Source organism: Bactrocera oleae, chromosome 2 (assembly GCF_042242935.1).
Source record: "Bactrocera oleae isolate idBacOlea1 chromosome 2, idBacOlea1, whole genome shotgun sequence".
Classification (NCBI taxonomy): domain Eukaryota; kingdom Metazoa; phylum Arthropoda; class Insecta; order Diptera; family Tephritidae; genus Bactrocera; species Bactrocera oleae.
Window position 1 is genome coordinate 21,341,690 of NC_091536.1, and position 14,574 is coordinate 21,356,263.

At 33.3% G+C, this 14,574-nt stretch overlaps 1 protein-coding gene across 5 annotated transcripts in view; it reads left to right on the top strand.

Moving 5' to 3' along the window:
* bnl (fibroblast growth factor branchless) overlaps positions 1 to 14,008 on the top strand; it is a 162,320-nt gene extending 148,312 nt beyond the window's left edge. For 3 of the 5 annotated variants that reach the window (XM_070111443.1, XM_036377518.2, XM_070111441.1), the window contains exons 4-5: positions 4,612 to 6,356; positions 12,267 to 13,299. In XM_070111443.1, the coding sequence (XP_069967544.1) occupies positions 4,612 to 6,356; positions 12,267 to 12,339 (1,818 nt within the window). In that variant the 3' untranslated portion in view covers positions 12,340 to 13,299. The other 2 variants (XM_070111448.1, XM_036377517.2) reach the window with 2 other exon arrangements.
* The last annotated feature ends 566 nt before the right edge of the window (positions 14,009 to 14,574 follow it).

Genomic DNA, 14,574 nt, shown 5'->3' on the forward strand with positions numbered 1-14,574 from the left:
CCATGATCGTACTACACGGCGCGGCAGGTCAGCTAAAGGCTGTCCTTACTGCTCCAATTACTTTTCCTTCTTTTCCATTGCTTTCCTTCTATACATCAATACTCTATCAATAATTGTTCAGTTCAATACTTTTCCACTTTCTGGTAGGGCAGACATTTCGGATTGGTGCTCGCGGCTGTCTTTAAGCCCCATAAATTTTCCTACTTTATGAAGTGCTACACCTATTTCGACTTAAAGCGTTACTGACCCTCATCTCTCATGTGTTCTATATTGCTCCTTTCTCTCTGCGTCCAATGGAGCTGCTTAATGAATTTTTTGTTGCATGCGGATTTCTTGGTGTGGCGCGCTCAATTACTTTGGCGCTCATTGAATGCGTTCTATTAGACACATCCTGTGGTAATGAGGGTGCGCTTATCTTTGCAATACATCTGATTAACATAACACGGCTTGTGTGATGCCGCTCCTGTTATTGCTGCCACTCCTGTTGTTGCTCCTGATGGTGTGATGGATAAAAAAAGGCCACCTTGTGCAATGTGCACGTCTTAGGAATTTTCAGTTAAAGGAAGATCTTCTTGCAATGTTATACTCACAGCTATTTATTGACTAGGTATTATATAAAGTGATATGTGATTGAAGCTAGCGAATCAATTTAAATATTTGATAATAATATAATTGATTTTCGAAGTGATCTAGAGGGTAAGTGAAAAAATAATAAAAATTCCATATTGTCAAAACCGTTATTAATGATGACTTTTACATACAAAAATTTACAAACTTCAAACCTTATAAAAATTAATATAGAAAAAAAAAACAGGATTAAAACTCATGCTGGTGGCAGTACTTCTAAAGTTATTGCCTACATTTAGGAGATTTGATAAGATATGATATAACTAAAAATCAAAATCATGTCTACGTATATTTTTAGAGTTAAATTCACCTTTCACTCATCTTTAGCTGTTTAAAAAGATGCACATTTAAGCTAGATCCGGCAAATGGTATCGGTGATTTGAGTCTTATACGAGTATGTCATAATTTTTTTACTTAGTTAAATCGGCACCCGCAACTTTAAGCGCGTTTATATTGAAACGTTCTTCTCAGTGTTGGTGAAAAGCTTTTCTCTGAAATGGCTGAAGCGATCGCCTTTAAATTTTCACACGGCCTCCTGAGAGATATTTGTCAAGTAATGGTCAAAAAAATATGATTTTTGATTTTTTAAGGCACTTTGAAATGTACATTTTTTTCACAAAGAACGATTTCTTTTCTGGTTAGCCGCCAATTTGTTAAAAATAACAATTTTAACTTGTTATTCGAACTTGTTAACTGTATTTTTTCGGAGGTACTCCTGAAGATCGGCTATGGGATCAAGGCAATCCAAAATTGTATAAAATGAATCGCCAATTATTTAAGTACATAAAATTCAGCAAATTTATTGCTTTTACATTTGTTGAAGATGTAATTTCTCTAACTTGGTTTTGGCAAAAGTATTTTACAACTTTTGTAGCATGAGAAACATGTTCAGCGATTATCATAATTTTTATACAAAAAGTTGCAACTGAAATACACATGCGCTGTCTAAAAAAATATTTATGGCAAACATTGAAATGTGTCCCAAATGCGGTGGACCTGATCATGTGCCCGCTTTGGACAGAAATTAGATTATTCAAATCATATTAGCACTTGCATATACATACATATGTTTGTGCAGCCACTTTCGGACACTGTACAGTGCTTACGAAAACTCACATGACGCCAAAATTTATGAACGGAACTAAATAATATCACTTTCAATAAATTTCTAAGGTGTGGCATGTGAGTTGAGTAGCATCTAAAAGTGTATTTATAAGCATACATATGTATGTACATCTTTCCACCGTATATACAAGCCGAGGCATGTCCATAAAAATACCGCAATTATTGTGGCACTAACGTAACCAAATAGTGATGCATGTCTGTATGTATGCGAGCGTTAGTGCCGTCTGGGCAGTGGGCCAAATTCAATTTTAGTTCTCTGCTTCTTATAAAAAGAGTGCACTTAACGAGACAAACTGCACACTTGCACGTGCATACATACAGACATACAGACATATGTGCAGTGAAATTAGACAAAAAGTGCGGGAAGAAAAAGCGTAAATTAAATGAGATATTTTTAGTGATGCCTACAGTAGATTCTCTGTAGCGGTGTCATGTCAATAGTGCGAGATCGACACGTAATATTAGACATGTCGCTACTGAAGTAGGCAGCGGTAAGAAATATTCGATCATTTGACACACATTTGTTCAACGACAAATGTCTTGCATGCAGCAAGAGCAAACTCTAAACGGTGGGCAGCTGCTGCAATGGTGGCAAAGAGATTTAAGAGGCTTTGAAAAATTAAAGTCATTATCTAATCGTCTGCTTTTTATTACCGCGTTGCTTAAGAATGCGTCCAAACTGATCTAAAATGACAAAATATGTGCTATGCTTCAAAACGATGTGCTGAATCCAACGCATACTCGTTTCGAGGATGCAAAAGCTTTGTCAGTTAATACTGCTACTATTAGTTTGAAAAGTACGGAGCGCACGCTTGGGTTTTGTTTGCAAACTTTGGAATTTTGAGTTGAGCTTTCGTGCCCATGAAAGCTTTTGAACTTGGAGATATTTCAATTACAAAAATATGTAGTATAATACTTACAAATGGATAGAAATGAAGAAATACTCATTCTTTTTCCACTCATTCCTTCCGACACACCCTTTGTCACAGCTGCTATGCAATTACTAGGTGATCATAAAATGACACCCACATGTGAAATCCGTGAACGTCAATAGTCTGTGCGCACACATCATTATCACTATCATAAAGAACAATAACGTAAGCAATAACAAAAATAAGGAAAATACAAGTAAATAAAAGCGGCAGACGTCACAAGACAGCAAAATGAAAACAATAAATTTGCTAAGATGCTTTTCAAAACCAATGGCGTACAGTTAAAACCGAAAAACACGCCCGAGAAGGATGAAAGCAGCGCCAATGCATTTAAACGCAACACTGGAGACATTAGCGAGCTCATTAAGAGGCGCGCTTGGCATTCTGACTCACCGCTAGTCAGATGGAGTGCTGCTGGTAGGCCAAATAAACACCAGACGCAAAGTGCTAAAACTTTGCAAAACCGCTAGAAAGCAGAATGCATGCAATGAAAATATTGAAAAGTGTGAATAAAAAAATAGAATAAAACTACGCGCCACTCGATTCCAGAGTGTGTGTTACGAAATGCAGCATTTTATATTTGTTAATAGAGTAAAATAGTAGAGTGAGCTCATTGGAAGCTATTAGTTATTTGTACTTATCGTTTACCGTGTGGCCAACATAAATATTTATATTTGACTGGCACACTTAGGCATCATGCTAATGATGGATAGATGGCTGCGAAGAATTCGACAATTCGCCTTAATTACAGCGCTATATCGCTTTCCCTTCACACTCATCGACGCAATGACTCGGCCTGCCTACCCCATGATAGCGCGTATACAATCACCACCAGCAAATGTCGAACGCTTTAGATATTGGCACTCAGCACTTAGTGATTTGTGGGGCAATAGGCAACAATTCCAACAGTCAACAATTCGGTGGTTTAATTTTCAACACCTTTTGGAGTTGTGATTGTCAACAGAAATTTAAAAATTGCGCAAAGGAATTGGAAAGCCTAACACTTGAAAAACATTCGATTTTAGGTTGAGAGAAACCTGATTAATTTCAGAGCAGAAAATTTAAATAATGAAAATACTTTGTAATGCACTGAATGAGGTGCATTACTTCACACTTTTTCGTAGTACTAACTGTCTGAATATACCGAGGATAATTAAAGCTTTCTACTTACATAATGTAATTATCTGATCACCCGAACAAATTTTTAGAGCAATACTTATATAGGTATATAGGTACTACTTAAAAAAACGATTTCACGACACATATTTTTAAATAATATCATACGATAAGAGTTTATTTAAAAATAATAGAACCTTGGCTTTAATGGCATAGTGAAAAAATACAAAAAAGCTTTCATCTTCGAGCTTTCGGTAAGCTTTATAAAATAAGTGTATGTGTGGTAAACAATACCAAAGCCGAAATGACAAACAGGCGAAGTCGATTTTGAGAAGAGCAGCGCACATTCTGGCAGTACTTGTTCTGCCAAAAATGACATTATGTGACATCAGCGTTGTAGTTTCGTATAGTCAATTATACTAAGAATAAAACCACAGCAAAAAAATACAACGAGCGCTGAACAAATAAAATTGCGTGAGGTATCTTAACTTAACTTTTGCGTTGCGGCAACAATATTGCAGTTTTTTTCTAATTTCTATTTTGGTGAAACACTTTTGGTTGCGAGTACTGCAGACGCCACCATGTCGCATTACTTTGCGACAGATGTGGCACAATCGGCGGCATTTCCTATTTCGAGTTTTGTGTAGGGATTTTAATTCGAAAGTTTTGCAAGTGGAATGATAATGAAGAAATCAGACAAAAAATGTAGAACTCACACAATTTCTTGTATAATATTGCTTTTAGTTTTTACTCTAAAATAAAACTTTTAATGCTCATGCAGCTCATATTTCCCACTTTTTTTTACTTACAGAAAGAATTTACCGACGATTGTGTGTTCAACGAGAACATGGAGCAGCACAACTACAACACCTATTCGTCCACCTACAATTCGAATGCGCGGCGCGTCTACTACTTGGCGTTGAATCGGCACGGCGAGCCGCGTAAGCTGCAAATACCGTCAACCCGCTCGCTTGGCAAATTAGCCACCTATACGAATGCCATCACCGAAACGGTGGAGGAGGTACGCGTCGAACAGCTAATAGCGAAGAATTTCGGCGAGAATCGCATTAAGCACGGCATACGCCAACTCTGTGATACGGGCAAACCATTGGTCGACCTAATCGATAGCAAACACTTCAAAGCGCTCCCCAAGTGCAATCCAAATTTTAGTAATAACAATAGCGGTAGCAATAGTAATAGTAGTAGTAGTAGCAAAAAGAGTAGTAGCAGCAGTAGTAGTCTTTTAGGTAGTGATAGTGATAGTCCTAGCGGTAGTAGTAGTATTAGCGAACAAACAATGAACAACGTTCCTGCTGCCAATGAAAGAGGCGTGTCACAAAGCAGCGCAGTCACAAATAGCCATAGCAACCAAAACGGTCGGGGTGGCCAGCGGGGCGCCCACACGTCCAATAGTTTGATTAGTAGTATTAGCAATAGTTCGATGGCGAGTAATGATGGCCATACTAGTGGTAATAGTAGTCAGAGTGGTCCCAGCCGTCAGAATCACAATGGTGGCGGTGGCAAGAAGAAGAAGAAGCGGCGAAAGTGCCGAGCGCACGAGAACGAGGAAGAACACAATTGCCAAAGGAGTCCCTTAGCGCTGCGCAAGCGTGGCAATAATCTGAACAATAAGAAGTGTCGAGAGCAATTAACGCTGCAGCAGCAGCAGAGAAGGCAGCTTAAAGCGAAGGGCGAAGAAGTGCCCTTTATGCCACTACCAGCGGCATGTAAAAAAAAGAAGAACGGTGGCGGTGGCGGCGGTGGAAAGAAAAATCGCCAAAACCAAAATCAAAATGGTAATAACCGCAATAGCGTTGGCGGCGATGCAGCAGGAGCAAATAACCGACGCGGTAAGAAGTTGAATGCGAATGGCCGGCAAGTAGGTGGTGGTGGCGGTGGCGTGGGCAACCGTAATGGCGGCGCAAACCGCAAGAAGGGGCGAAATGGTGGAGCGAATGCGCAAAAGAAACTTAAAAAGCAGTCACCAGCAAAAGTTACTAGCACTACGCAGGCGACTAGCAGCAGTACGCTTACCACAGCGGCAACCACGACTACAACGCGCCAACATACCGATAGCACGACAGTAGCGGCGGCGCTATCAATGTACCCCACCACTACCGAACTTAGCAGCGCGGAAGTAGAGGAAAGTTTAGATCCGCGTGCTGAAGCAACAAGCGTGCGGGGGGAACGTGAGCGCGAACAGCGCAATGTACGCTACACCAACTCCATGGAGGACGATGTGCTACAAGCGAGCGCGGCGGTGGCGGCGGCTGATAATAGTTCGCGCGAAGACTCCACGGAAGCGGAAGCCAGCGAAGAGGAAGAGCGCGGTGAAGACGTTGTCGGCACGCTAAGTAGCGCGTCAGATGAAGATGACGCCGACGACGACGCTGACGATATGTACGATGAAAGTGAAGAGAGCGCAGGAGCAGCGCCGCCTGCTTCATCGGCAGCTGCAACTGCAACACTGGCAACGAGCGGTGGCAAAGCGGCAATGAAGCGAGCGCAGCTACTCGGCGATGCAGACGATTTTCTATACTACGATCAATTCGATTAGTGAGTTTCAAAATTTATTTTAACCACTACATTCAAATCTAAATTGTATGCTAATCCACACTACCACTACTCCTACACACTCACACGACCAATCAACTACCCAAACACCTAAACAACTCCATTGAACTGCAAAACACCAACACAAACACATCCTTTGTAATCCATGGCTTCCTTTTATGCTCTTCCAAACTTGTTTCATTCAAAATTCGTTTATTTAACCATAATCTTTTTTTTATTAAAAAAATGTTTGGTATTACTTTTATACATTTTTAATGGTTGATTAAACAAAAATAGCGTTTAGCGCTTGATAGAATGTTTAACAGACATATTTTCAAAATTTTGTTTGATTTTTCGTTTTGCTAATTTGGTCTAACTCATTGTTGGAAAATTGTATTTTCAAAATTTCCTTAAATATTTTTCTAATTTTGGTTACTAGCTACTTTGAATATGTTTAGACGATTTGGCATTAACTTTAGCAATATTTTTTTTTTTTATTTCCAAATTATTATTATTTTATTACACCCTTTATAAGTAGTTGGTATTTTTCAAAGTGTGAAAGATTGCTCTCGAAAAATTGGAAATTTAATTAGATTTTTGTTTAAAAACAAAGCTTGCTTGCATTCTATAAACAAACGAAAAAGCGCTGAACGATAACACAAGCGCGTTTGTAACTTGTAAAAATGGACTAAAGAAGAGTCTAATGTGGCGCAAATAATGAATTGTACAAAAATAACGCTACTTCTTATTTAAGGCATTTATTTATAACACACACATACACTCAAACATATTGTAAATTGAAGCATCAAATACAATGAAAAACTATTTTTATAAAGGAAATAGAAATGAAGAAAGGCGATAAGTGAATATGTAGAAAAAAATTGTAAAATTATATATATTTAATAAATATCTGTAGACGAGGGAGTGCATACTCACACACACACACACAAATGCACTAGAAAATCTATGCGCATGCGCACACGCACACACAAGCACAGCACAGCAGCGAAAGCAAAATCGGATCATCACAAATGCATTCAACCCACCTGCAATCATCACTCATACATCAACACAAACACACACATACGAGCATTTCTAAATTTTATAGCTATATATAATATTTATACACATACATACATACGGTTTAATAAGTACATCTTTATTTATGGTATATGGATGTGTGGAGTTCAAGCAGTTTCTTCAGCACATTTTTCAATATTTCAACACAAAAAGCTTTTAGAAATGGATCAATAGGCATCTAAGCAGCATACAAAAACGAAATAAAAAATATTTATATATTTAAAATACGAAATAAAAATACATTTAGATGCTCCAAACAAAGCTTCGAGCTTTCCTCAAGCAAAGCTTTTAAATAATTAAAGCTTTTAATTGCACTCTTTCTAAATTTTTAGTTCATTTTTTAGCACTGATTTAATTGGTCAATATATCTTATTTTCTAGATTTTCAGAAGCTAAAAGCTAGCTTTCTGAGATTTTACGTATTTTTGTAAAAAACTGTTCGAACTAAGCATGTTACATTTTACGAGCTTTATCAGTTTTGAAAAGAATATTTAGAGTGAATAAAAAGCTTTCCTTTAAAAATCAACTGTGATGAACTGAAATGAATCATTATTTACAAAACGCTCTAAAATCTCCTTTTTATACGTTTTTCATAACGCGAAAGGAATTGTATATATTTATTTGTTGAAAGTTTTTTAATAATTTTTATGTGTTGAAGAAATTATCAAACTTATTGCAACTGAGCTCTTTTTGTTTAAATATTCTATTCTGTTCAATCTCAGCGGAGTCAAACTTTTAGTGTAAGCTTAATGCGCTTTTAGAAAACTTTTGTTCATTTGAAAAATAAAATATAAAAAAAAAAACACAAAAGTAAAAAAAAAATCTGTTTGATATAGCTTATTTACGTATTAATAAAATAGTTAAAAAAGAAGTATTTATCAAATTACAATTTTATAATGAAAAATTTTTAATATATTTTTCTTAATCACGTAATAGTTGAATATATTACTAAAACTTCAAGAAAAAAGTTGGGAAACTTTGATATTCAATAATTGAAACAAATTTTTTGTCTGCTTTAAAATAAAAATAAAAATTTAGTATAGTATCTCTTTAAAGAGATTTAGAAAATACTCCATGTTGAGCTTTGAAATGTCTAAAATTATCAAAAAGTATTTAGCCCCACAGATTTTTATAGTACACACGAATAATTATGTTTTCAAATATTCAAAATATTGCAACAAAATATTCTCTGATGAAACATTTACGCAAAGCTGTGTACTTTAATGTAGTACATGCTGCTAAGCGTAAGCAGTAAAAGTGTCCTTTGTGGCGAACATTTTTTAAACTAAATATTTTTTTGTAAAATTGTAGAACAAACACCAAATCAGCATAAAGCAACGCTCCACACATCCATATGTTATTTAAAAATTTAATATTTTAGTTATGAAAATTTGTTTTTCTTTTTTTTTCTTTTCAAAAACAATGAAATATTTGTAAAGTAAATACTTAAAAACGCACTGTACATAAAATGCACAACTACGAACACACATGCATACAAAAAACACATAATCATACTCATATCACATAGTTTTATGAAGAAATAAGAAAGAGATGCTTAAAAATACAATTGAAAAATAAAAGATCAACAGTAAGAAACTGAAATATCAATAAGCAAATGCATAAGAAACCTCGCTGCCTCTCAGTAAGTAATTTAAATAGTTAAAGAAGTAATGCAAATTGAAAAAAAAATAAATAAAAAATACAAAAAAAATGAACTAACGAAAGAAACGAAAATCGAAAATGCGAAATGAATACAGTACTACAAACAAAAAAAAAAATGCAATTAAAAATGCTCAAATATGCGCCTTCAAAGAACCTAGTATTAAGACGAAAGATAATTTTTATGAAAACAAAAACAGAAAAATATTATTTAGACGCAAGAGCAGCGTAAAAGCTCAATTGCAGCATAACTCAGCCTGAAATGAATACTGAGAATAAAATGCTAAGCAACTTAACTCAGCTATGATTAATTTATTGCAACTTTAATATTTATTTAAAAATTATTTCATATTCACAGTTATTTAGTTTTTGTGTTTAAGTTTTGTTTGCTGTGCAACTAACAATGCAAATAGATTTTTAATTTATTTTTATTATTAAAAATAAAAACGAATAGCAATTCATACATACACACATGTACACACCTATACCTACATACATACACTTACATACATTTATAATATAACTAGCTGTTAATTAATTTTCTTGTAATTTATAACAAAAACTTTATGTTTAAGAGTATAATCTAAATTAATTTTTTTTTTAAATTTATTTAATTTCAATTGTTTAGTTTATAAATTTGTAAAGATTGTGCGAAAGCAATTCATACGAAATTACAAGAAACAATCAGTGGTCAGAGCTGAGGATGCAAGCAACAGCAGACGGCCATATTAATAGAATGGCCACAACAACACACATACAAACAAGCACGAATGAAACAAAAAAAAAAGTTTTCTTTAATGAAAATTTGTAAAAAGCATTATTCTTAAGTTATGCTCTTTTTAATTTTAAATATAATTGAACACTACTTAATAATTAAAAATTAAAAAGTAAAAAGTAAAAAAGTAATAATACTTAATGAATATAAATAAGAATGATAATGATGCTGCTGATGATGGTAGTAATGAAAATCAAATTGAAAATAGAACAACAAAAAAAAAATGAAACAAAAATAAATGGAAAACATACAAATAAAGCAATTTCGTTAAATATTTATTTAATTTCGCTGTAAAATGTGAGGAGTTTACATGTCTTATAATTTACAGTTAATTATTTAGATAATTTTATTTTAAATTTTGTATCCTTACAGTTGCATGCATGCTTAACTGTTAATTAAAATTTTATATAAAAATAAAAAGAAATAACAATAATTGGCTGTAAAAATATACAAAACATTAACAAAAAGAAGTTAAAAACACTAAAATGAAAGAAAGCAGAGAGCACAAGCAGGAACAAGTAGTAACGTCGTAGGCATAATTTTATACTACACAGGCAGTGTCAATCACCAATACATTAACACGTACATCAATTGTGTGCATAACAGCGGGGCTAAGGCGAAGGCGGCGATGCAGATCGCAAGTGTTTTTACAATTTTTGCGTTTTTTAGCTTTTAACGGTGATTGTGTATGCTAATGGGGTATAGCAAAGGACACGGCCAAAAACAAAAGAATTATTTGATTAAAACATATAATGTTTACGTAATTTCATACAAATAAAAATGTTGCTGGCAACATTTGTTGCTTTAAAAAATATTTTGAAAATAAACTTATATTAATAATTAATAGAAATAAAAATGATGCGCAACATGTTTCTGGCAACATTTTTTGCTTTTAAAAAATATTTTGAAAACTTACTGGCAATTTAAGTGTTATGTATTTTTAGAAAATTTTTTTCATATTTATCAGCATGTTGGTAAGCGAATAGTTCAGCAATTGTATATGAAATGCGTCATTCATAAAGCAAAGGACCTGGCCGAAGAATATAGTAATATATATAATTTTTATCGCGTTACATTTGCGTACACAAGCGACCTAAGCAGCGTATTTCAATAAAAAATAAAATTTACACGCAAACTTAATGCAAATAAGAAATGTGGCACAAAATATTACAACATTTTTTAATTATTTCGATAACCTACTTATATTAATAATTATTAATAATAAAATGTTGCGCAACATTTTTTTGTTTTTAAAAAATATATTAACAATTTACTTGCAATTTAATTGTTTTGCATTCTTAAAAACTTTCTTCATATTTTTCAACATGTTGCTAAGCCAAAAAAAGGTTTAAGATTTGTATATCATACGCCTATTCAAGAATGATCAAACAAAATATCAAAAAATCACAATGCATCATATGTAAGTACATCATACGAGTATATGCGCAACAGTGCAAAGTAAAAGTTGCATTTTTATGATACTGATAGTCATTTCCAACATTTAGCAACTCTGTGATATCAGTGTTGAAACTTTTATGACCTGCAACAAATGTTTACAAACCGCACAACATGCTGCGATAAAAAAAATGTTGCTGTCCATAAAAAGCTGTGATTTAATTTTCAGTAATACTTTCCTATACAGTATTTAGTAACTTTATGCCAAATCTTTTTCAACAACATACACTGAAAAAATGGTGGTTTTAATTTATTTTGAAAAAAATAGGTGAAAACTAGTAATTTAAATATTAAAATTTAAAAACTACCCTAAACTTAAAAAATATTCTAAATATTTTTCCGAACTTCCGAGTTGACATTTTCTATTTAGAAACCATATAAAATGCAGCCACAGATTCTTTGTTATGCTTCTAAAATCATTACGTCATATGTTTCCATGTTAAAAAATATTTGTAAAAAAATGTTTATGTAATGTGTGCGATTTTGTAGCATTAACTGTTTGTTACTTTGTTTCGATGTGCATGTTTTTACTTTGTTGCTAATGGTGCTTCATGTATAAAGATAAATTTTAATAAGATGGTAAGTTGCTTGGCAAATTTCATTATATTTTTATTATTATTATTTTTAATTTCTATGCGTTTCATTTTATTCGTTCTTTGTCTGCTTTGCATGTTCTTACTCATATTTACATACTTTTATGCCGTTATGCCTTTGTGACTGCTTTGCATGCATGTTATAACTATTTCTCACTGTGTGTGCCAGACAATTTTCATGCATTTTACTTTTTTTTATTAATTATTTTTCCGTTATTTTAATTAAAAACAAAAATTTACATTTTTCAAATTATTTGTAGTCTTTGTTGTTGCTTTATATAAGTAATTGCTTCATACTGCCGCCCACCCGAAACACATTGCTCAATTTCTCTCTTTTTTTGCCCACTTTTAGCCTGCCAATTGGTCTCTGGAAATTACTTACGTTGTACTGGCTGACATACTGGGCACTACGGCGACGGACGTAACGATTATTTGCCAAATTATAATAACAATTGGACAAGCTACAATATGTAGAGCAACGAAATTCGAAATTTACACCTATACCAAACAAACACGTCCATAAGTAGCGCAATTGTTGCAATTGTAGTTGTTATTGTAGTGCTATCGTAATATTGTACCGATTACCCGCTAACCATTTGTCATGTCACTACTTTCGCGCAGGATGCTGTATTCATTGAAATTCCTACATTTTATGATTACCCAAAGAATATTAAAGCAAATTAAAGCAAATTAGCCAGATTTGCATTAACAAAAATTAAAAGCTTGAGAAATTTGGAAAAAAGTAGTCGAAAGCTCACGCCATAACAAATAATACAATAAATAGCTCGCACATTTTCTATGTCTACATAAGTTGGAAAAGCACGAAAATGCAAGCGATGCTAACGACGTATTTACAAAATGAGCGTTTAAATTTTAGCATAACAAACTTACACACTTACTTTTTACTTACCAAGCGCTTAACATAAAGAAGTAATAAGTTAAAAAATTAAATTAAGCTAATTTAGAGCTAAACTTTAAAAAAAGTAGTATATAAAATTAGTAGAAATTACTTTTTAATTTAAAAATAAATAAGTTTTACCTAATATGATGGTTCCTGCATATGCAAATACAAAAAAGTAAATATACCGTTGCTTTAATTTGCTACTTAGCCATAGTTCGATTGTACTGACGCATTTTGTAAATATTTCATCTTCAGCTTACACTTAAAAAGACTAAAAAATAATTATTTTCGAGACATGGAATCTGTATCATTTTTATTTATTAATTATAATAAAAACACTTAAAAGTATAAAAAAAATATATAAATTACCGTTAGAATGATTACTATAATAGAGTTTAGCACATTTTTACATATTTTTTTAAATTGACCGTTGAAAGAAATATTTTTTAAATGCTTTAAAATTAAAACTAAAATATATATTTCAAAAATAAATTTCAGAAATTCTATTTTATGGAGAGAGAGCTTTGTGTATGGGCCACACTAAGCCAAACATATGGAAATGTTTCAGTATAGAAATGTTCTACAGCTTAAACGAAAGATGCTTTTAACCAAACACTGAAAGAGTTGTAAGGTTTAAGACATATATATTTCTTTTTAGTAATAAAGTTTTAATAATTCAAGAGACCACGTGATTTCTAGAAAAAAATACAAAAAGAACTGATTTCATCTTTTTCGTGACCTTAACATTTGCTTCTAATAAAAAGAAAAAATATTCTACGCACTTGAAAACACATATATAGACATACACGTAAATTAGTAGAAAATAATATTTATTGTAATTAAGCAAGCGAAATAAACAAAATTCAAACGCAAACAACAAGCATAAATGTGTAGCTATTGTCTTAAGTAGAATTACCAAAATTACATAAGTAAACATAAATCTATCAAAATCATCCTGCAATTAGCCAACTGCAATATACTTATGTATACTTACATACAATCAAATATTTCTAGGCATATAAATTTAGATATAAATATTATTTCCTATTTATAAGTAGCCGCTAAATGTATGATTTAATTGATTGTTTAATTAAAACTAAATTAAGACTGAAGAAACAATCACTGCAACGAATATATGCAATGATTTCGTAAATATATATACAAATCAAAACAAAAAAACAAAAACATACGAAAAATAACATAATAAAAAGCAATAAAAACGAATAAACACAAATTTCTTTTCATTCACGTTTGGCATTTCGTTATAATTTTTCCACATTTCCAAGTTTCTTAAACGATTTTCCACCACAATGATTGGGCTGAATGCGGCATTCGTTTATTTGCTTACAGCCTCCTTCAGAATGGTGACTATCCACTGCGATAGTAGGGACGCGATATTAGCCTTAAGTATGCTGACTGTGCGCTCAAGACTAGTTAGGAGAGCCGTTTTATTGTTATATATATTTAGATTGGTTTGATTGTCAGACCACAGCGATATTGCAGTGAACTGTAAGGCTGATGAACTTGCTAGAGCAGGTACTTCAGTCTCAATAACTGCAGCACGGCTAAGAGTTTCGTTGACTTCTTGTGGTTCACTACTGGACTGTTGGGTCTCAGACCAGCTCAGCTAGCGTTGGTCAACTACCAGAAGCTGTGCAATCGCGTGGTCCTTCTGACCAGGGGTATAGCGGAAGAAGTCTAGGGAGCTATGGTTGAATGGTTGAAGGAGTTCTAACTAGACACTGTTCGATCGGGATTT